This window comes from Polyodon spathula, chromosome 2, assembly GCF_017654505.1.
Source record: "Polyodon spathula isolate WHYD16114869_AA chromosome 2, ASM1765450v1, whole genome shotgun sequence".
NCBI classification, from domain to species: domain Eukaryota; kingdom Metazoa; phylum Chordata; class Actinopteri; order Acipenseriformes; family Polyodontidae; genus Polyodon; species Polyodon spathula.
In genome coordinates, this window is record NC_054535.1 from 31,577,485 (window position 1) to 31,602,184 (window position 24,700).

Below are 24,700 nucleotides of genomic sequence, written 5' to 3' on the forward strand. Positions count from 1 at the left end.
CACATCTGTATTTTTCATTGTAATCACTTGTCATTTGTATATATGTACTAATTTGCAAAGCTAAATGCTGGACCACCGATTGTCAGGAGGCTACCAGTATTGTCTAATTTGAATTTAAGTGTAGAGCTTTTTTTAATCCCTAAAATATACGTGGGAATGTCTTGGACAATGACCAAATCAACTTGTTTTATGTCATTTGTTCTGTTAGTTCTATCAAATGTAGCCAGAACTATGTTGTTAGTATGTGGTCATCCAACACATTTCAATGTGTCATTGTACTGTATCCTGTAGTCTTAGAGGATATTTTAGATTGCACTGTTACAGGAAGGCTAGAATAGAGAGACACAACTGATTCGCTTATAAATGTAATCTAAGACATACATACTGGCTTATGTGTTACATTACATTTATAAGATGAACTGTCAAACGTACATTAACATAATTTATTGGTGGGCTTAAAAGAGGAAAAAGAAAGTGGCTTGTAACCATGGCATCAACCTAGCTATGTTAATGTGCTGTGAATTTTATACATAGTGGGGGATACAAAGATAGAAAAATGAAATTCAGAGAATGAGTTCAGTTAAGATTAGAAAGAGTTAATGACACTTTTTTCTTTAAAACAGAGGAAAAAAATACATTTGCATATTTATAAAACATAAATACACATTTTAAAATGACAGTCCCTTTGGCATGAAAGTTTATAATTAAATATATATTAAAGATAACTTTTAGAGTAACATCTATTTAACTGCCTTACATCTATTTATAGTTGTTTTTTTTTTTTTAAATAGCATTCTGTGTCAATATTGTATGAATAGCACCCTGTCAAATTTATTTGCCTTGAGAGAACCAAACAAAACAATATGACTGGGTGATTATATTGTACAGCCAATACAATAATAAAAAAAAGGAATCATACAAACCACATACTGTATGTGTTTTCACCTACTTCTACACACCTTGTTGTTACAGAGTGAATAATATGTGGAATTTTGTTTATTCAGAATTAAACTATATGGTCATTAGCAGATGGCTAGTTGACAATGTCCAACTGCCAAAACACACAGGACTCTCTATCTAATTTATAAATATATAATCATGAATCTGTTTTTGGTAATTCATATATTAACTAGTGTATCTACAATTGTAGATCTTTGCATTTGTAGGACAGCCCCTTCATCAGCAGGAAAGTTATAAAGTGAATCAAAGCTTAAATTACTGAATGTTGGCTACTTACATTTATATCTTCTAGATCCAAGGTGTTTAGCTCTATGTTGTTGCGCTTCCATAAGATTGGGGGCCTCTGAGTTCCCTGAATGGCACAGGTCAGGACCACACTCTGTCCAACTGTTGCTGTGGTGATGCTCATTTTCTGGTCTTCCTGCAGACTCAGCTGAAGCACCTCTGTTGGAAGAAAATTGTATGTTTACTTAGTATGATGATATGTGATTGTACTGCAGTGCCGGGGCAGCAGCTGCGAGGGACCCATATGAAATGCACACACATACAGAGGGTCCTTATCCTCTTTAAGACCAAATGTATTTTAAAGGGTTGTATCTATGCACTTTCTCACATTCTCATTTTGAGTCAGTGCTTTTTCTAAAACTTCTACAAATGTGGATAGAAACTGACATTCATTTTTTACCTGCAGTGGAAACCCCAGGCATTACCTCTCTTTCCCATTTATTTCAGAAGTCTTTATCCAGCATAGACTCACTGAGAAGCAATTTCTCAATTCCAGCAGGACACTGCTTTTATACAATTTTACAGCTGGAAGGCTTGTTCAAGGTCATAAAGTGTCAATGGCTATGATGGGATTTAGTCAAGTTTTCTTCTCAAAACATTAGACCACATTTGCTTATTTACTTCTTTGTGCACAACTTTTGCACATATATTACTGAAATGGAAAAGCATAGTCAATTAAAGTAATGCAGTTATTTATGTTTTCATAACTCAGTGGGATGATGGGGTTGGATCCATCATTGACATGTTTTTTTTTTCTTTTTCTTGCAAGCACCAACTAGCTTTCACTGTTTTCAGAATAATGCCCTTCATGGTCTGAATCCTGCCATACACTGGGGAGTTGAATAAACTGCTTAAGCTGAATTGTAGTGCAGCAAAGACACTTGGAAAGTCCTTGGTTTTGCTTTACCTGCAGATGATACACAAGGCTAGTACCATGCACAGGGTAGTTATAACAAAAATGGTGGAGAAAACATAGTAGTCACCATCACAGTATTACCAGACCTGTCAACTCTTCCTTATTTGACAGGACTCTCCTGTTTTTGGACACTTCTTTTTCAGATTTTCTCCCATATTTTGCTCAAAACTATACTGTTAAACCCCTTTATGTCAGAAAATCTTTAATTTCTGCAAAAGGCATGTACTGTCTGTGGTTATTGAGATCCCTGTCTATACTTAGCAGGGTTTAGGACCCAGGGGAGTCCTGTGGCAGGCATGCATTCAGTAGTTGACCATCTACGATAGCTCCATATGCGATATGCCCCCCTGGTCTGGTAAAAAAAAAAAAAAAGATATTGATCCAAATGTTAAGCTTTTTGGACCACAACATATTCTGACACAATCCTATGCAATGTTGGAACAAGCACGGTGGGATAAGCACACAAGATCATAAAAACACCAAAAACCCAGTGATGCTCAAAAAAATCAGCACTTCAATAACATATTCCATTGCCACAGGAAAAGCGGAGATCAAGAACGTTACATATGCAGAGACCTTTGCATGTTGTGACTAGTTCAGCAAATCTGTAGTAGACATGTCACCAGACTCACACATTGCAAAGTATTCTGCAGGACAGTCTGAAAGTCACACACAGTGAAATATAAGCATCAAGAAATTCAGATTGATTGAGAACATGTGTTTATATACAGCAGTAGAGTGTTCATTTAAAATAGAAGATATTTGACAATTAAATGTTACTGACAGCGGTGTTATTTTTCTGCAACATATATGCAGTTTAATGAATAACGTTGCAATACCATTGTTGTGTATTTTGGCTTTTTTGATATTTTATATATATATATATATATATATATATATATATATATATATATATTAATATATGTTTATATATATATATATACTGATGGACTTAACAATGTTGTGAGTTTTTTTTTTGACAATTGGATTTTTTTTTTTTTCTTGTTATAAACTAGGTGCCACAGTTTGTCCTTTGAAGACAAGGTCAATGTGAAGTGCCAAACACAGCCTTTAGGTTTGTTGTGTGACGAGAGCAACAACGCCAACTGGACATGTTTACTGTATTGGCTGATGCCAAATCAGCCATCTAGACCTACAGTACAATTAGAACCACAGAGGCCAAGAGAGAATTGGATTGTGAAGCATGTGACGGTTGTTTTTCTGTTTGATATTTTTCCTTTTTAAAAGCAATTAGAATTAAATAGTAAGTAGAATAGTTGTATGCATTTGTCTTATGTAGGTATTTACTTCAATTTAGGCAACTAAGATTTCAGTTTACAAAAGCCCTCTTATTTTGAAAAGTCAATGTTGACAGGTATATGTTAATTACTGTAAGCCAACAAGAGCAATGCCTCTGCAACTTTAAAAGTTTGTTGCTAAAGATAAGGAATTCCATGAAAGCCTCTGCAGTAATAATACTGTGATCAGTTGTTTACAACATCTTGGAAGGAATGGGTGCAGTACTTGAAGAAATGGAAATCACTTTGAATGGCATATAGATTAAACTCTTTGAATAATAGGAGACAGTTGCCCATTAGACAAAAGTGGAAGTTATTTGGAGAACATCATGCTGCAACTGCTTTATAACGTGATAGCTGTTCTCCACCATCGCTGTTTGTCACATGAATTTAGATTCACCATGTATGAACTGTGGTAAATAAGGAGGTTTCAGCTTATTCACATGATAACATATTCATTTTTTAATCTACAACTGTCTGCCTTTTAGTTCTCTTAAATAATTAAACTAAAGTGACCAGACAGTAATGATTACTGTAGCAACAAACTGAATGTCAGATATTTTATACAGCAGCAAGAAAGCTTTTGATCATTATGAAATTAAACACATGTATCAAAATTTGCTTAATGTGGTGCTCGTTGTACAGTAGATAAGTAAATTAATTATAAAATGCACCTTGCCCAAATTGTTGTTGTTGTTTCTTTAAAAACCCATTTTCAATCATTACAGAGTCTGTGTCCTTTTAATTTATCTCCTGGGTTAGGGAAATAGTGCGTCAATTTGTTCTGCTCCTGGAGACATGAAATAGCAGTCTTAATAAAAGCCTTAAGTAGGCCAAAGTAAAAACCAGGCATACATTTAAAAATTGCAATATGCTATTTGTAATATAACATTAAATCAGAATTTCTTGTCCTATATATGTATATATATATATATATATATATATATATATATATATATATATATATATATATATATATATATATAGTGACAAAGTGGCCATATGTTGTGCAGCTTTTTCCCAATAAAGTACTTAGAGAATTCTGTTAGTTTTCCAAAACAATGGTTACATTGAACAGAGAAACCAAAACAACCAAAATACACAAACAGCAAAAACAAAACAAAAGCCTAACTCCCTCAAGGAGCACTTGGATTCCCTAACTAAATGGTTGGGACGGCTAAGCCGCGTTCCCAACAAAACCACATAAGAAAGGTTACACACAGTAACCATATAGGTTGTCCTGTTTGGTTCTCAAACAAGCCCTAGCTCACCCTACACAGGCTGTTGATGATACAGCTTTCCAAATTCAAACATTCAATATTGGCTTCCACGGTTCACACACGGTTTTGCTCTCAAACTCCTACTCATCTTCATCCAGATGCAGACAAAAGGACTTCCTTAATAGTTGGCTTGATTAGTTAAATAATGATCATTTTTGCACCTGATTTGTATCTACAGACATTAGAGTTCCCCCACGACCTCTAGTGGACACTCTTAGAAATACTGCTAATTCCTGACACCTTTTTTTTTTTTTTTTTTTTTTTTTAACAAAAAACCTGGACACAGCGCTCTGCTCATTCTCAGGCCCACATACATGTTCCTTATTACTTTCCCTTTTTACACACACACACACACACACACACACACACACACACACACACACACACACACACACACACACACACACACATATATAGTCGCCACCGTTTAGAATGTGCATGTTTATGTTAACGTGATTCATCCAAAGCAAGCGATGAACGGTATAAATTCCCCCCAATAACCTGACATTCAAAATGTCCCCCAATCACCAGTACAGTAACACTATGTAACACAATTTTTGTTCCTGGGTAGTAAGTGTTATTTCCTAATTGCTTATGCCTCAAAAGTATAGAAAATGGCTATTATTCCCCACAAACTTTGCTTTTGTGACCAGGACAGTGATATTTCAAAATATCACTATTTCCAATGGGAAAACGGACAAATGTGTATCTTTTCGTTCACATAAAGTCAGAAAAAAACAACATATGAATCCAAATTAACATGTATTTATACTAAAGTAATACAAAAATGACTACAAAAGATTTAGAAGTGAGTAGTTGAGATTTACAATTATACTGCAAATTTACAGTATAATCATAAATCTCGAAAAACTACTCGCTAGTAGTATCAAGTAGTATCTGTAATAAAACGAAGACAATAAATGGATGTTAAGGTTCAAATTTAAAGTTAATTTAATGAATAATAATGATGTAAATTATGTTAATATTAAAGAATCTTAAATATTATTTTCTTTTTGATCATTCAGGAACTATGAGTGAAACTGGGTAGATAATGAAATGCCAAAAATAACATATTTTTAAGGAAAAGGTGTTTCACTCTGCTTTTTATTTCCTTACTAGCTGTTAGAGTTGAAGATTATTTGTCTCACTCGCTTGTTTGGTGCTCCCGTTGGTGGAGGATGAAATCTTCACAGAGACAGATTTGTTAAAAGTGCCTAAAAACCACGAATTGAGGGTGTTGTCGAGTTATTGAAAACAAGACATGCTGTGTTTGAAAGTGGTCTCAGGGTACACAGGAGTCAAATATGGGTCAAAGGTTAAGTATAGTCTTCCAAAAAAATATGTCACTTTGGTAGGATGCAAATATATATATATTCCCTCCTAAAGTCCAACTTCCACCGCCTCAAAGTTGCTGGAGGGTGACAATGGGTTCTCAAGACGAAGTACAGCAGAGTTCCATTGCTGGCAGGGGGTCGCCAGTTCCATTGCTGGCAGGGATGCAAGGCTGGAGTGGGAAGAGAAGAGGTGACAGGGCTCTGAGAGGTGTTCGTTGGGTGTAGAGTCCTCCCCCGGCATGGTCAATGCAGGAAAGAGGTTGGCTCGGGCATGGGGCATTGGTTTTCCTATGGGGATGCCAGTGTCTGTTCACCACGGTATCAAGCCAGCTGATCTCGATGCAGCACGAGGAGGTGACTGAGACGTGGCATTTGTACCCGGTATACCACCTTGCCTAGACGATCCAATACCCTGCAGGGTCTGACCCATGGACAGTCCAATTTCAGGCAGAGGCCTTTCTTTCTTCAGGGCTCATAAACCCACATTAGCTGTCGCACAGCTTTCCTGCACATTGTAATTCCGCTTTTGTCGCACACCGGCAACCTGCAGTCGGCCCCTGGCGAAGTTGAAGCTGGCAGCAGAAGCAGTTTGGAATCAAAGTAATCAGCAATCCAACCCTAAATTACTTCAATGAGATGTGTATTACAATGTACTGTTACCTTGCATTTGATATTAGAATGCTAAGATATGGCACCTGCTCTTTGGTTATGCACTGAGAAAACAGAGTACTGGGCTCTGATGGTAAAGCTTTTTCCAAAGCTGTAAAATTTTATTTTCTATGTACAGTCTTCAGCTTTAATATAATAAAGTTGCATGTAAATCACAGGAAATCCCTGCATTGCACTGATAACATTGACTACTATATATTACAGTTTACTGTGTATGCTAATTCTGTACAATCTGAATCACAGCATGGAATAACCTCTCTATGCATGTCTGAACCAAAAACAATCCCTGAATCCCTGTTATCATATGTCACATTAACAACTTTGCATATCCCTAGTTTGCTGTGCACCACCAGGGCGACTACTTTCCATTTTCATGGTAAACATAATTAAAATCAGATTCCATGTCCTCAGTGCCTTTTCATTAGAACTTTTAATACCTCTGTCAGTTTGAATTTATCTCCTGGAGTTGTTCTCAACACATTAACTCTCCCTTTAACAATGAAATTAATAAAAAAAAAATATTTATACAGCTTACCATTTATCCTTTTCAGATAGAAGCATATATTTTGTCAAATCTGCCGATGGCAAACTACCAGGTGTGACACAACTGGTAAAATGCTCAACGCCTCACCAGTCTTGCAAGTAAATAAATAACATTGGGGGTATCAATGCACTTGTGGCACAAACTGCTTTTATTTAGTAATCCTGATGTGCCAGTGCACAGATTCCACTTGCTATATTGTAATTATACTGCTGCAGCATGGAGTGTAAACATGAACTGGTGGAGGGTAGAACAACGATAAAGAGTAATTTTCAATCCACCACTTCGATGCCAGACTTAAAAAGGACAGCTGTATGCAAGAAATAAAGCATACAACTTGATGTAGGGTCTATGCTTTTTAATGCTTTTCATGCTGTTATTAAAATGGTGGCAGATCAGGCCTTGGATCTGAACCATCTAAAACTTATGAAAGGTGGCTGAAAGCAAATTGAAGTTTGAATTTAAAACAGTTATGAAGGCTTAGCTATTATGCAAATCTAACACATACTATCTTTGATGCCAACACAAGCAGATCAAAAGGAGAATCAATCAGTCTGTGCGTGCATGGCATTGCTGTTGCTATAAGCTACAGATCTAATTTATGATGCAGCAGTTAGTACTATGTCTCATGGGGATTATGCATATTTAGTATGCTAAATGATTGTAAATGTCATTAATGAGACTAATTTCTTCAGTGTTGCATGACATTAGAATATTGTCGTTACAGTTAACATGAAGGGCAAGAAACGATGATTTGTAAAATAATTAGGGGAAACATTGTAACAATAAGGTTGACCTTGTGTATCTTATAGAATGTGACAAATGCTTCGGGGGCTGTCAACAGTAATTAGGCTTATCAGTAGGGATCCTAGGAATCTGTTTGCTGTGGAATACCATGGAAAAACATAGATTTTCTATACTGTCGGAGAAAATTTAGTATTCAATTTTAGCATTTTATTTTTATTGTGGAATAACTCCGATTTTTTTTTTTTATTTGAGAATTTCATTTTTAAAGTGAAAATATATTCAGAACACTAGGAAATGTTGTTAAAGTTTAACAAAATCTGACTGTTACACTGTTTTAATCATATTCTATATTGTACTATTTTGTTATGATCTTCAAAAGGGAATTAACAACACTAAATAGAAGAGATGGTATAAAAGAGATAGAATGATTCTTGGTGATAAATCTCCCTTCTGACCTGTGAGGGCACTGTGTAAAGGGAACAGAGTGCCCTGGACTGGATGTCTAGACAATTAATTCCCTGGGTTAGTTGGAAGTAGGTTATCTAGAAAGGGGTGGAGCTATGGTACACTAAGTCATCGACCCAGAAGGGAAGTGATGTGGCAGCTGCGGATTGGAGGAATGCTTGCAATCGTTTACCAAGGGGGCGTGATTGACAGTACTTTAGGGAACGTAGCAAGGTGATCTGCTCCTTTGTTATGGTTAACAATAACTCGGAAGGAGAAAAGTGTTATATATCATGAGTTTTTTGTTTGTTTTGTCGTGTCTAATTATATACGTGCTTGTTGTTGTTAGATTGCTAACACAACCCAGAGCTGTTCCTACAGGCTAGTACAAAACCAGGACAACACTGCAATTGTTTCACGATTAGTTGTATTTGTACAACAAGAACTACAGCCTTCACTTTGGACTTGTGACTGTGTATGTGTTAAAGACTGTGTTTATTGTTTCAGGACTGAACCCCTTGGTTTTACTGAGCAATATGCATTATTTTGTATTGCCAGTTGACATTATTATTTACTGTTGTCGAGTGAATTTGATTACAAAATAAACCATCATTTCACCAATAACATTGTTGTTGTCATTCTCTTGAGCACAGCCTCACCTCTACATTTGTGCACTGCAAACCACTTTGCCACAGACAGTCATGAATCTTTATTCCTCCAGTCCTTCATTATCTCACAGTTGGTATTTCAGGTACACCTCTGATATCCCTTCTGTAAAGAAAGCCTTTAAAGTTCCAATTTCATTTCACATCATGTTGGGTGAATTAATTTTCCATCCTAAATTTCTGATAAAGTTCAGGCTTGCTTAAAGAATTAAGTTCATAGCTCAGCTGTGTTAGTGAGATAGGGACCATCTTTTTTTCTCAATCTATGATCTGTCTATTCAGTGACCGCAACATATTATCTAGTGATGACCGACTTAACATCAGTCCTATTGGTGACATTTTCAACAGTCACTGACATTTGAAAGTGATCCAAAGCAATGGGTATTCCCACAAGGAATTATGTGTTTTTATTTATCTTTATCCCTGTTTTATGTGCAATTTAAGGGACATGTAATACATAACTGATATATCGTACCCTTGGTACATATTTATAAGCAGGGATGATAACTACATACTGTTTATTCTGAACAAATAACAATACATCCATGTGTATTAATACATGATTTGGATGGCTGCCAATATAAAGTATAGTATACAGCATCAAGGTAACAAACATATTGATTACATTCAACTGGGGGCAATCATCTGGCAATATGTGGATGTTGCTTTTCCTGCAGAGATGCTAACCTATGAAAAGAGAAAACAGAAGCATGTGCTGAGCAGAGCAAGGCAATTTTATTTTTTAAGACCAGGGGTTGCCAGCTCCCAGAAATCATGGGGTTAATAAGCTCTGACAAATCAGGGAAAGTTTTTTTTTTTTTTTTTTTTTTTTTTTTGCTTTTCCATAATTTTGATAGTTGAGAATTCACAGTCGCAATAAAACTGTTTTGTAAAATGTATAAATATATTCTGGATTTACATATGAGCAACGATGGGTTTATTAGGATCTCATAAGTGCTATCCAAACTGGACTTTAAATATTAAAACAGAAAACATGAGAAAAAATAATAATCAAAATACTTTGAGAAAAATACAATAGCCATTTAACTTTTTTTTTTCTTTTTAATATTAATACTCTGCAAATGTTCATACAAGAAAATACTATAGTACTGTCCAAAAACACTATATGTTGCCACACATGTGATGTAGTATACTAAACTACTACAGAGATTTTGGATGGTACAATAGCATTTGTCAACGGGATCAAGCCACAACACACTGTAGTAACCAACAATGAATTCTTCAAACTTATCTGCACAAACATAACTTAATAGGGTAGATTTATTAGCCTTTGCTAAAGCAGCAAAAACACTGATAAAACTATATATATGTTAGTTAAAAAAGGTAACACATCACAATTATGAAAGCCAAATACCGCTAAAACACTATACAGTCTAGGCTGTTAAAACATTCACTAAAATGCAGATTCACCTGTCAGACAGCAAGGAAATTCATTTAAAAGTCTACTGAGGTTTGAACTTGCAATGCACTACAGAGGCAGATCAATTAATCAATGGTGTAATTTTTTTTTATATGCCAGTAGTATATCAAGAATGACTGAAGAATGCTAACACTTAATAAAATGGGAGCCTATTTACAGCATGTTTGATGATGTCTCTGCTTTTGGTGCCACAGAGCTGCTGGTGTGCAAGTTGATTATTTCTCTTGAGAGTTTTTTCTTTTTCGATACTGACAATTTCTGAGTGAGGAAATGCAGCTTTGCGTAGAGGACCGAACTGATAGACAACAGCAACCAAAAGATTTTGCTCAACGACAAACTTTGTAAAGTGTCTCTGCCTGGCTTCATCAATGAAGTATCTCCGTCATTGAGTACAAGTCACGCATATACTTTCAGTTAACAACAGATCTTGTGTACTTGCTCCTAAAAACATTTGCTTTATTCAGTGGCCCTTTGGGGCCCATGCAATCTTTGCTATAAAGTAAATTGTGATCCACACAGCTTGTGCAAACATATTTACCAGTCTGACAACCAACTCATTAACTCTATGCTCAGATTATTCAGGCCACATTTATCTATCAAAGGGAAAAAAAAACCTCCTGTAATGCTCTTAAGTCAGAGGTTCCCAAACGGAGGACTAGGGAATGCACGACAGAGTGTGTGGTAAGACATATCCTACCAAACCCTGGGAGCATTGTGAGGCACGAGGCTGTAGGCCGAGTGGCTTCAACCACCCAGAAGTGGGTAAGATAGATCTTACCACATCGTGTTGTGTGTTATTGCTATCATAATAACCTCTCAAGTACATAAAAGCATTAAAGTTTGCATAAATCTTGCTCGACCAATCAGACTGTTTGTTTCACTTTCCATTGTCATACCTAGATTATAATTATTTTTATACCACGTGTATATTTTCCTGTTCATTTTCTTTCGTAATTTCATTAATCTAAATATACATTTCTGCTGTTGACAGTAGAACTTTTGCATTCTAACTGGCTCTCTAAAGCTTTTACTGTAATGTGCTATCATCCATCTTGGGGTAATAGGGGAACTTGATTGGGCTTACCTCATACAGAAGTTCAATATTGCACATACAAAAATGTCTGTTTTATAAATAATTTATAAACAATGATAAGACAAATCACAAAGAAAAAAAATGTATTAAATATTCTTCTACTCTAAAATATAGTCCCATAGACAACTTATATTTTTTAGAATGTATTTGTTATAAACATTAAACTGTACATTAATATCCACTAATAGTACAATTGCATGTCAAATGAGAATTATTCATTTCAAAGTAATAAATAATTGTAAGAAGAGTTTACGTGAGTGAGACAATGTTGTTGCTTGTTTTTCTTCCCGGTTCTCACCATTTCCAATAGTGACCGTCGACTTTTCTCCACCTTTTCCCTCCTCGTCAAACCCCACCCTCTCTCCAATCCTCCTGTTTTACACCTGATGACTTTGCCTCTAGTGCTCCAGAGTAGAGGACATTCAGAAACTATTCTCCAGTCCATCTTCTTCTTCCCCCTTCTAACCTGAGCACATCACACCCCCACCCCCACCCCCACCTCATTCTATCATGGACCTTTGATCCTTGCTTCTAGATTCCAAGCCAAGTACTTGCGCCCTGGATGCCCTTCCTACTCACGTTTTCCAATCCATTGCCCCTCCTCTTCTTTCTTTTATCTCTTCCCTCATCAACACCTCTCTGCTCACTGGTTTCTTTCCCCCAGCCTTCAAAACTACTCATGTCAACCCCATTCTTAAGAAACCTTCACTTAACCCTTTCTCCCCCAGAACTATGGCCCTGTCTCTCTCCTCCCATTCCTCTCTAAAACTCTCGGGTAAGCTGTCCACAGCCAGCTAGTATCCTTCCTCACTGAGTATTCTCTGCTTGACCCTCTTCAATCTAGGTTCTGTCCTGCACATTCCTCTCTATAACTGTCTCTCCTCTCTGCTCGGGCTGTCTCTCTCTCCTCCATAATTATCATTGACCTATCCTCTGCCTTTGACACTGTTGATCATGCTGTTTTCCTCTTCTCTGTCCCTCTGACCTTGAGATCTGTGGCACTGCTCTTGCCTGGTTTACCTCCTATCTTTCTAACCATTACCTCCAGGTTTCCTGGTGTGGCTCTCTCTCATCTCCGCACCCCCTCACTACAGGTGTAACTCACAGACCTGTCCTCGGACCCTTCCTCTTCTCACTCTACACCTGCTTGCTAAACAAGCTCATCTCCTGTTTTCGCTTCTCCTACCACCTTTACGAGAATGATGCCCAGATCTTCCTCTCCTTTCCCTAATTTAACTCTCACATCTCCTCCCGCATCTCAGAATGCCTCTCGGCTAGTTCAACCACTCTCACACCACCTCAAAATCAACCTCTCTAAATCTGACCTCTACTTTTCTCTCTGACCTCTGACCTCTCCATTTCAGTATCCCTTGACTCTATCACTCTCCATCCCCTTCTGCTAAAAATCTAGGTGTTACTCTTAACCCCTCCTTCTCCTTCTCGCAACACATCTCCCTGCCATGCACTTGCCGCTTCTTTCTTAGCAACATCTACTGAATCTGTCCTTTTCTCACTGCTTATTTAATGCAACTCCTGGCCCAAGCTCTTGTACTCGCCAGACTGGACTACTGTCCGACTTCATCAAAAAGACGTAAAGTTCTGGAAAAAGCAGAGAAAACCTTTCAATGGCCGAGGTGGGGCTTGGCTGGAGATCCAATACTGAGTGTCATTTTGCAATTCAATGCCTTTTAAACCTGTTTTACTCTGAAATAATATTTTAAACAGCTTGTGTAAAATAAACAGTACGTGTGAAAATAAATTGGACCTGACATGCCTGACAAGCACTGAATAAATGGACTGCAAAGGGTTAATTTTTTTTTAAAAAAATAAATTAGCCTTGGCTTTTAATCAGTGCCGGTGAAAGCTGTGCTATCTTTTTTTTTTTTTTTTTTTATTTAGTCGTTGCCAATTATTTTTTTATTTTCTCCCAATTTGAAATGGCCAATTATTATTTAGGCTCAGCTCACCGATACCACCCCTGCGCTGACTCGGGAGCGGTGAAGATGAACACACGTTGTCAGCTGACCGCTTCTTTACACACTGCGGATTCACCATGCAGCCACCCAGGAGCTACAGTGTAGGAGGACAATGCAGCTCCAGGGCAGCTAACAGGCAAGCCCCTAGGCGTCCGGTCAGACTACAGGGGTCGCTGGTGCGCGGTGAGCCGAGGACACCCTGGCCATGTCCAGTGGTCATGTGCTTAAATGGAAATGTTCTTTCATCAAGCAGAAAAAGGTCAGTTACATAAAATAATACTGTATGTATTTTATAGTTTATAGAGAATCTCCAATTCATTCTTTAATATACAGATTTACTTCTTACATGTCTTAAAGAGACTCAGTTGGGGGATGATCACCCCCCCTTGCCCCAGCAGTTCCGCCGGCAGTGCTTTTAATACAGTATATGACCTACTGCTCAACCCAAGGTCCCTTATTTCTTCTCTTATTTAAACCATGTCCTGCATATTGTATTACACTATGTCTTGTATCATTTTATTGCTTGCAGTAGGAATGTTTACTAGAATATGCAGTACAGGGCCCATTTACTGGAAACATGCAATTTCTAGTGTCTGTCTGTCAAATAGCTGGAAACCACAAAAGGAATGCACTCGACACAATACACCGTCCCATCTTTATTGGCAAATGGTCTGTCACCCATCAAAGCTTAAATCAGTAGCTCCAGGGACTAACACAGAGGCAACAAAAATGAAGTGTATGTAATATATAGTAGTGAGAACAGAAGCCCAAACTCTTTACTGTGCTTATCTTATAGTATCCATCAAAAGAACTCTGTAAAACACCATAAGGCGTTAACATTTTATTTTGTTTCTATTGGCACTGCCAATCTGCTAGATTTACAAACCATAATCCTTTTTTATGTGAAGGCCACACTGAATATTAAACCCACATTATTTTACAGTAATTTTATGATTGATTACTTCTCCAAGGTATATTTCTCATGAACCTTTTGCCTAAAAAGTATGTTCAAAGTCAATGTGGTGACTATCTTGAATATGATCATTTTTAATTTATATCAATGACAAATTTAATTAAACCGATCAGTCACTAAATACATTTTGCTTAGTGCAATGCAAACTAAAACAAATTGAATCTTTTGAGTAGCTTGAATGAATTATTCATGAGAATGAAACACTTATCTTTCACCTTGACAAATAGTGTTTCTGTTGGCTGAATGTTCTGCAGAACCCTACAGCTTTTTACAGGTTCCCATTAAGCCAAAATAAATACTGCCTACACTCTCCTCTTTAGAATTTGAATAAATTCATAGATCCAGACAATTAGATGCTAAATAACTAATAGCTGCAGTCTTAGTTTAACAATGCTGAATCCACTCTTGTAGAGGTATTTGTACTTAATCCACTTGTTTGTGCTTAACAAAACAACAAATTATATGAAAAAATTATATTCTTTGGATTAAAAAAATACTTTTATAAATTATTTTCTTATTCTTTATTATTTTGAATGTTTTTTTTTTTTTTTACTTCTCTGTGCAATGTTGTTTGTGAACCACAGTACAATCGATAGAGCACAACCACATTTGGATAAATCAGTTACACTGGGAACTGCATGTTCCAACCACATTGATGCTAAGTCAGCCCTCACAATTTACAGCACAATTGAAGTTGATGCGATGAGCCATTTATTTAACCATTGTATGTGTTTATGACACTAGAATGCACTATGTTGCTAGAAACTGGAAGTAAAAAAAAATTATAACTAAAATACATGCTGGAGATTGTGTTACTATGGAAGGTAATGTATAATAGACCAGTGTAGACAGAAATTAGTAAGCAGATTTTTTAAAATATATTTAAGAAGGTGTTGTAAATCAAATAACTACATTCTAATTTGAAATTAAACCAAAACCAATGACCACAGGCCAATACAATATTAATAAAAGCAATATAGTACTTAACATACAGACCAGGCTTTTACATGTGAAAACCTCATGTAACAGGTTATGTGTATATGTTATATTGCATCGTAATTAGTTTATGCTTCACTGTTATTTGTCTTACCAACAAATACACATCACTGCCTGATCCTGAAAGTTTAAGAGCCATTGTCCACAATGCATTTCAACTGCATCTACCTTTAGGTTTATTGTTTTACTGCAGCTATTTCTAGATTATAAGCCAATTGGATAGTCAATCATTTGCATATTTTGCCTTAAGTCTAGGAACACATTGTCCATTATATTAAATATGTGAATACTTGGTATATGAAAACTTTTAGGGCATAGGAAACATTTGACAATGAGAAAAGGCCATTCGGCCATCAAGTCTTGTCTCTTGTTAGCACACCATTTTCCCCTACTGGGGTGGAACTCATTTAAAATCACAGAATCTAGTTTTTTTTAAAAATATCTGCATACTTTACATGTGCTCTTTCAGGTTTTAATGTCCTTTAATGTGGCTGTAAAAGGGCAACGAGCCCTGTATAGGATTATTGATTTATTTTAGAACTGGATCTCCCCCTCTGCCCCTGTGCAATATATTTTTTGTATTTGTTTGTATTGTGATTTATTTTGTGTATTTATTGTAAAGATGACGGCGAGTAGCCGAGTGTGTTGTTAGTGTTGATATTTAAAAATACAATGTTTTCTTTGTTATTGTTTGGTTTGGATGTGGTCTGGCTGATGCGATGTTAACAGCTCGTATTTGCCAGACATCTCGTTAGAATGTGGCTGGTGCCGTTTATTGAGTTATTAAGTGTTTTTAATTATTTTCTTAAAGTCACCTGTTATAAAAGCCTGCAGCTCTTGGCACTCGTGTGTGAGTTCAGAGGAGGAACGAGCGTGAGAGCGAGAGCTTAACAATTAAACTAAACTAAATGAAAAGAAAAGAATAGGAACAGTGACAGCAATCTGCAATCTTTATTTTGCTCTGTGAGCAGTGTTTTCCTGTTAGAATTTTTTTTTTTTTTTTTTGGTTTAAATAAACTGTGCGAAGTGTCTTTTTGCCCTGGATCTGCCTTTGTTATTCTTCCTGTATCTGGCCTGACGTCACCACAACGCCATTCCTGTCACAATAGCTATGATCCGTTTATGTTTACTGTGGACTAAACCACAATGTCACCTAAAATTTGCAGTCCTGTGTAGGACACGAAAAATTATATATATATATATATATATATATATATATATATATATATATATATATATATATATATACATATATAGTACTGTGTAAAAGTTTTAGGCAGGTGTGAAAAAATGCTATAAAGTAAAAATGCTTTCAAAAATAGACATATTAATAGTTTATATTTAACAATTAACAAAATGCAAACTGAGTGAACAGAAGAAAAATCTACATCAAAATTAATATTTGGTGTGACTACCCTTTGCCTTCAAAACAGCATCAATTCTTCCAGGTACACTTGCACACAGTTTTTGAAGGAATTTGGTAGGTAGGTTGGCCCAAACATATTGGAGAACTAACCACAATTCTTCTGTGGATTTAAGCAGCCTCAGTTGCTTCTCTCTCTTCATGTAATCCCAGACAGACTCGATGATGTTGAGATCAGGGCTCTGTGGGGGCCATACCATCACTTACAGGACTCCTTGTTCTTCTTTACGCTGAAGATAGTTCTTAATGACTTTCGCTGTATGTTTGGGGTCGTTGTCATGCTGCAGAATAAATTTGGGGCAATTCAGATGCCTCCCTGATGGTATTGTGTCTTGTCTCTGTGCTCAGTCTTGCCATGGTGGATGACTTTTGACAGTAAACTGTCTTCAGCAACCTCACATTGTTAGCTGAGTTTGGCTGTTCCTCACCCAGTTTTATTCCTCCTACACAGCTGTTTCTGTTCCAGTTAATGAATGTGTTTCAACCTACATATTGAATTGATGATCATTAGCACCTGTTTGGTATAACTGTTTAATCATACACCTGACTATATGTCTACAAAATCCCTGACTTTGTGCAAGTGTACCTAGAAGAATTGATGCTGTTTTGAAGGCAAAGGGTGGTTACACCAAATATGGATTTGATGTTGATTTTTCTTCTGTTCACTCACTTTGCATTTTGTTAATTGATAAATATAATCTATTAACATGTCTATTTTTGAAAGCATTCTTACTTTATAGCATTTTTTCACACCTGCCTAAAACTTTTGCACCGTACTGTATATAACTTATGAAGTATATATAAATGCTTCCAAACTATTTTTGAAATGGGTAATAATTTAGAATATGTAATTATTAATGCTATTCTTTCAACCTTCTTTTCTCTTTTATTATACTCAAGTAGTTCATTTCTATTGCGTTAATGTCCATTCTCTCTCAATAATATGTTCTTTAAGGTTTATTTCAGTTTTTTATCAGAACACATTATTTTGATTCTTACACCTAGTCCTTTAGGAATGGCTCTTTTAGTATGGATAGGATGTGCAGATGATATACATATATGTAGGTACAGATATCAGTAGGTTTCAAGTAAAGATATGTTAATAGATCTTTGATCAAGTTTGACCAAGGTATCTAAGAACTCAATTTCAGATTTTGTCCGCTACAGATCCAGTGACTTGTTAGGGTTGATAATTTGCTACTTTAGGAAACTGGAAAAGAGATTCTTCTCCATGTGTCCATATTCCAAATATGCAATCCACACATCCTGTGTATTATAAAGGTTTCTTATCTAGTTTACTCAATAACATTTCCTCCCATTTACCCATAGATGTCCTTGCAAAATACAGCACATGTCTAATTTTGAGCATTCTGCTTGTAACTTGTATTTCCAAATGTAAAATAATTGTTTTCTAAAACTATCTTGATCATATTTAATAATTTTTTTTTCTGTAGGTATTATGTTTGATTTCAATCTTTTCAATAATAAAAAATAAAAAATAATTGATAAACTGAAAACTCACTCTATCTATCTATCTATCTATCTATCTATCTATCTATCTATCTATCTACCTACTTATCTATCTATATATGTGGGTCTTTTAACTCTATAACTTTTGATTGGAATATATAGCTTAATGCCATCTTTCCCTACTGAGAGCCTTTTGTCAATGACACTATCATTATAACTTATGTTTTTGGATGAAAGTGTTGGCATCTGTTGAAAAGATGAATGACCTCTACATTTATTGAAGACTTGCTTTCATGTGTTTGTGTGTGTGTAAGCAAGTGTGGTAATCCTGGTTGAAAGAGCATGTTCATCATTAATGAACAGCAACTATGAAGCATAAAATAATACTGAAATGGGATTGCGTCTGGAACAGCCACTCTTACTGCCCGAGGCCAAACTTTCTGAAGAAATCAACTGTTAAAAGTCCATGATTTTAGTGTTTCAAGTCTACTCAGACATTGTGTATTATTGATAATAATCATTTTCCAATAAAGTATAATGCAGTAGTTCAGTTGCCAGTAAACAACACTGCAGAATATATTCTTTCACTTTTTTCTTAATTACGTCAGTCTTTTTTTCTTGATTACCGTAAAAAATAATAATAATAAAAAAAAATAATAATAATTGTAAAGTCGATTTTGTAGGCATTTTTGCTGGGCCTTTAAAAGGGGGAACGACTAATACATAGGTTTGATGTGTAACACAAAACCACTGTTCTAATTAAGTCTGAATTTGCTACTCTCAATACCCTCAGTCATTATTAATGTTAAATGCAAGCTTTCAAACTCTTCACTGACCTTCTCTCGAAAATGTCACAGATATACTGCTTCTCTGTTGAGACAATAGTTGTCAGTCTCTATGCATTTCCTTATTCCCACCCTCCCGAGCCACTGATTTGTTAATATTCAGACTGGGATCCGTAGCAAACAGCTATTGGTTAGAAAGCCGAGTAATAAACTTTTCAAGTATTCCGTTCATTGTAACAGCAGTGCTATACAATGCAGTTAGTTGGCTTTGAGACTGGATAAAGTAGTACAGTCAGACAAAAAAAGAAAATGCTGTTCGACAGGTTTGAAATTGCGTATTGTTGAATTTGCCGAAATACATGTTAATTGCAATGCTGAGAAAAACAGTACGAAACAAAGACATATTTAAAAGGGTGAAAGAAAAATGAGCTGATAGATGAGAAGTGTTTATGGCCCGACGTAGAAAACATTTTGTTTGAATGGAGTATTTTGAATGTCTATAATACATACTGTAACTTGTTCTACGTGTCACTGCAACACAGTGGTACACTTATAAAGTATATGTGTGGTTATGGTTCTGATTAAGAAAACAAAATGAATGTATTTGTACAGCTGGAAATGTAATGCAATTGTACTGCACCGTATGCAACACTACGATGTTTTATTTAATGGTTATTAGATGGTGCACTGTTAGTTTATTTATTTATTTGCTTTTTTAATTGATGCAAGCAGCATTGTTTCATATTTTTCTTTTAAATTTAAATTAATACAACAAATTTATAAAAGCCAATGCAGCGGGAAATATTGACTAAGTATGGTTTTGGAAAGAAATGTTCAGTTAAGCAAAGAAGATATGTTCTTGAACTTGTATGGGTTCTTGATAAGATCAAATAAAATGCTGGTAGTTTAATTCAGTGGTGATGTGGGATGTATAACTTGATTTTCCACTCTGTTAATTATTACTTTTTAAATGTTAGAAATTCTGAAAAACGTTTCTAGCAGTTTAACTAAAAGTGAAAAACAAAAACACTGTAAAATTATAAATGTAATAAAAATTTGCAAACAAAGGTCATTTTGAAACTAGATGTCTTTTTTTATTTATCAGTGTTGCACATAGAGAAAAAAATCAATTGTAAAAAAAGTATTTTAAACACAAAAAGGGTGTTTGCCTAAAATTGAAGTCTCAAAAAGGGGGGATAACTTTTACGCCAGTGCGATCTATAATATGTTTTTTTTTCGGTACATGTAATTTAAAAATAACAGCCTAGGGCTAGAACCTGTGTAACCGGAACAAAAACAAACTGACTTTTTTAAAGACATGCAGTTTTCTAAATGCCATGGACCTGCAGTTAACATTTTATTTATATAAACACCACAACCTGCTTAAATAGAAAACAGATATTTTTCTCCCAAACAGTCTTTTTACATTTTTGCAGTCCTATTTACTGCAGATACAAAACTTGTCTGAGATCTTTTAATCTTTGCTTTATATATTTGTTTGCTTTTATTTCTTTATTTTTTATATCTATATATAATATATATATATATATATATATATATATATATATATATATATTATATATATTAATATATATATTGTATAATAATAATAGTAATAATAATAATAATAATGATGGAATCTGAAATTCTGAGGTAAGTCACAAAAATGGCCAAACTGTACAAGTTATTTATAAGAGTAAATAGATTGTGTGGCTCCAAAATAGATTCAGCATTAAATTACAGCGCAGATATACTGACACATCCTGTCACCTGTTACATCAGTCATACTTCAAAGAAGATAAACAAACACCTATTTAAACTCTTTTTTTTGGTTTGGAATGGATAATGAACACATCTTATATCACAAATGACCAAACCACTAATAGCAATTTCAATTGGTTTAAGATTGACTGCTTTTCATAGTATACAGTTTGTCATTATGAGCAAAAAATGTTTTTGTGTTGGCTAACACAAGCCTCAGTGACAATATAATATAATATAATTTGTATATATGGGATTATTATATAGATATTATATAAGAATGATACATATTTTCTAGTTCACAAATCACTTTTGACATATTGCAGCAAATAATCTTTAAATTTTTGTCATATGGGATTAGGTCCCATTAGGTCCCCAGCCAAAAAGTTTATTTTTTATAATAAATAGCAGCAGTTGAATTGCGGTTTGCTGCAGCAGAGGGTGCCAACAGAGGACACCGATGAAGAAGGGAGGCAGAGACGTTCTCAAGTGATATGATGTTTTTTTTTTTTTTTTTTTTTTTTTTTTTAATAAACAGTTGTGTTTAATTAAATGATGTAACACTTGAGTACATCTCCGCCTCCCTTCTTTATAGGTGTCCTCTGTTGGGTGTGGTGGTGCAGGTGGCTCCATTTCAATCCCCTCTATGATATCCACAGGCATCCGACCACTTATAGCTATATTATGGAGTATACAGCACACCACAATTATACTGCATGCTGTGTTGGACCTGTACTGGAATGCTCCTCCACTGTGGTCCAGGCAGTGAAATCTGCTTTTAAGCACCCCAAAGGTGCGTTCAGTCCCACCCCTAGTCCGTATATGTGCCTCGTTATAGTGTTCCACTGCAGATGAGGTTGAATTCAGTACAGGCTTCAGTATCCACACCTGCAAAGGGTAGCCACAGTACCCTTAAAACAAATAAATGTAATAACAATCAATAATGTTAACCCTTTGCAGTCCTATGTCAGACCAGGTTCGACATTACAGTTTTTCCTGGTGCGCCCTGCTGAATGTAACATGTGGTGGACCATAAAGTCAGAGCGCACTGCCACCTTTCCCCACAGATGGAGTACATGGTAGGCTCGCAGTGTGTAATAAGAGAACAACTACCTCGATTGTTGGACAAAAAACAGTCGGCTAGAAGGGGAGTCAACAATTGCTTACAAAGGTATAAATGTCAAACATTGTAAAGTCTTTCAGTCTTTTCGTCTCTTTCAAATTGACTCCATGGATATCCGTGCTTTCTGATACAAACATATCATGCACTGAGCTGTACTGAGGCCTTGTCCAAAGTCAGTTTGGAAATTGTGCTTATATGATTGCATTAGAGGTATACCTTTCTTGCATATAAAGTGTTTTTGAATCAAAAACCATTTGTCAGCTTAATTTTTCCTTTACAGCTTGGTGCCGAAACCTGGGATTCCTGAAAAGCAACCCATAACGACGTTTCACTGTGTGTTGTTTCAGATTCGTCAGCATCATTATCTCATCCGATGAGTACATAACAACTTGTTTGGTCGTAATTACCTCGATTGGTTGGTCGTACAGTTGGAAAACACGTTAAGGAAGTGAAGATTGGGAGTCAACTAATTCCTCAAACGGTCATAAGGGTCAAGGTTTCATTGGCAAAACAAAAGAATTGTCATTTTTTTGAAAAAACTCGAAATCAGTACAATTGACACCATGAATTTGTAATTGACTCCATTGATATCCGTGCTTTCTGATACAAACATATCATGAGCTGTACTGAGGCCTCGTCCGAAGTCAATATAAAGTGTTTTTGAATCAAAAACCATTTGTCAGCTTAATTTTTGAATTTTTTTTTTCCTTTACAGATTGGTGCCGAAACCTGGGATTCCTGAAAAGCAACCCATAACGACGTTTCACTGTGTGTTGTTTCAGATTCGTCAGCATCATTATCTCATCCGATGAGTCAGTTTTTGAATAATCACACATAATAGTGAAGGGAAAAAGAAAGGCAAAGAAAAATGACAGTTGAAGAAGATCATTGATAGTTTTGAATCTATTCAACTGCTCAGAAATAACCGTAATTCTTAAACAAAAAGATTTTATTTTATGTTATTATTATGGCATTAACACTAGAACCGCTGAGATTTCGGACTACATACAACCGCCGCACCCACAAAATGTGCGGCTCCATTTTATAATGGCTTCGATATGAAAATGAAAAACAAACAATTGGATACAACTTAATATTTTTATTTGTGATCATACATAACATTTCATAGCAGAAACACTATTTAAATTGAAAATTAAACTTTTTTTTACTTTTTCTAAAAGGAGCACAAATACATAAACTGTAGTAAAATAAACTATACACAATAAACAGGTGTAGAAAGCTGTATGCACATATAAAATTATAAAACATAAAAAACTAATTATGAAAATAGCATAAAACCAAAATATAACATAACGTGAAAGTGCTTTGAGTGAAACAGAGTTCAAAGGCTCTGTCTTTCTGTTCAGAGTTTTATTACAGCTTTCCGAGTACATGATATGCAGAAAACATGATTTTCAACTGTACCAGTGCATTTGCTACAGACTGCTTTTCACAATGGGCTCGGACATCAAAACTTCTGTTTTTATTGCATTTATCAACCTGACACTGTCTTTTATTCCATGTGCCAGTGGGCGCAGCGCTGGCTGAAGACTGAGGGTCATTTTCCAGCCGGCTTTCGTGTCTCTTATCAAAATGTTTCTGCCCTAGCTCCAGGGCTAGCTGCAAAATGAAGTCTCTCCGAGTGATTGTGTTGCCGGTGCACTCCTTGTACAAAACAAAAGTGTTGATCTTTGCCAGGTCCAAAACCTTATAAAACAAACATCCACAGGCCACCTGCGAGTACCACTGTCACAAAGATGGCTGTAGTAGGTGACGTCAGACCAGAACCAGGAACCAACAAATAAACAACAGAGAGGTGGAGTTTGGTGAAGCTGAGCGATTGCTTTCGCTCAGCATTTAATAAATGAACAGACAGAAAATAAAAGGTTGTAAGACAAACAAAACACAGGACATAGCACTTTAGCCAAAATAAAGAGACACACAAAACGAGCTACACAGACAAACACAGTGAGCTGATATTATTTACTTTGATTATTATTATTTCCGTCTCCAATCCCGTTCTCCAGTCACCGAACACACAACCCTGAGTGAGTGAAAACATGCTGCTTTTATGTAGCTGTACCAAGACTTGATTGCTAATCAATCATTCAATTGGAGTCTCGGTACAACTGCTTGTGAATTAATAAAGTGCAATTCCCTGTGCTCGCATATTATTACATTTTACCTGCACGTGAAGTGCTGCGCAATCCTTGTGCCTAAATACAAATATACGTTTTAAACACTTGTGCTCGTAACCCATACTACATCCCGTGTACCAATGACTATACACCAACATTAACACACAACACGCAACATACAACACAGAAATACACAGGGGCGGGGCAACATTGCCACAACCACCTTTGACAGAATACAGTCGTGCCATTTGATCCAGTATATCCATACCGTACTTCGTTGAGTTGTAAAATGCAACAGTCTCTTGCTTTCGTTTAGCATCAGTCCCGATGGTCACTGATTTGTGCAGAGAGCTTAGAAAGAGCACTTTATTATTATAATTTT

General features: G+C 35.9%; 1 protein-coding gene across 2 annotated transcripts in view; it reads right to left on the reverse strand.

The window, feature by feature from the left end:
* LOC121295302 (follistatin-related protein 5-like) overlaps positions 1-24,700 on the reverse strand; it is a 211,284-nt gene that overhangs the window by 70,466 nt on the left and 116,118 nt on the right. For both annotated transcript variants that reach the window (XM_041219779.1, XM_041219785.1), the window contains one exon: positions 1,238-1,404. In XM_041219779.1, coding sequence (XP_041075713.1) covers positions 1,238-1,404 — 167 coding nt within the window. The remainder of the gene's footprint in view (positions 1-1,237; positions 1,405-24,700) is intronic.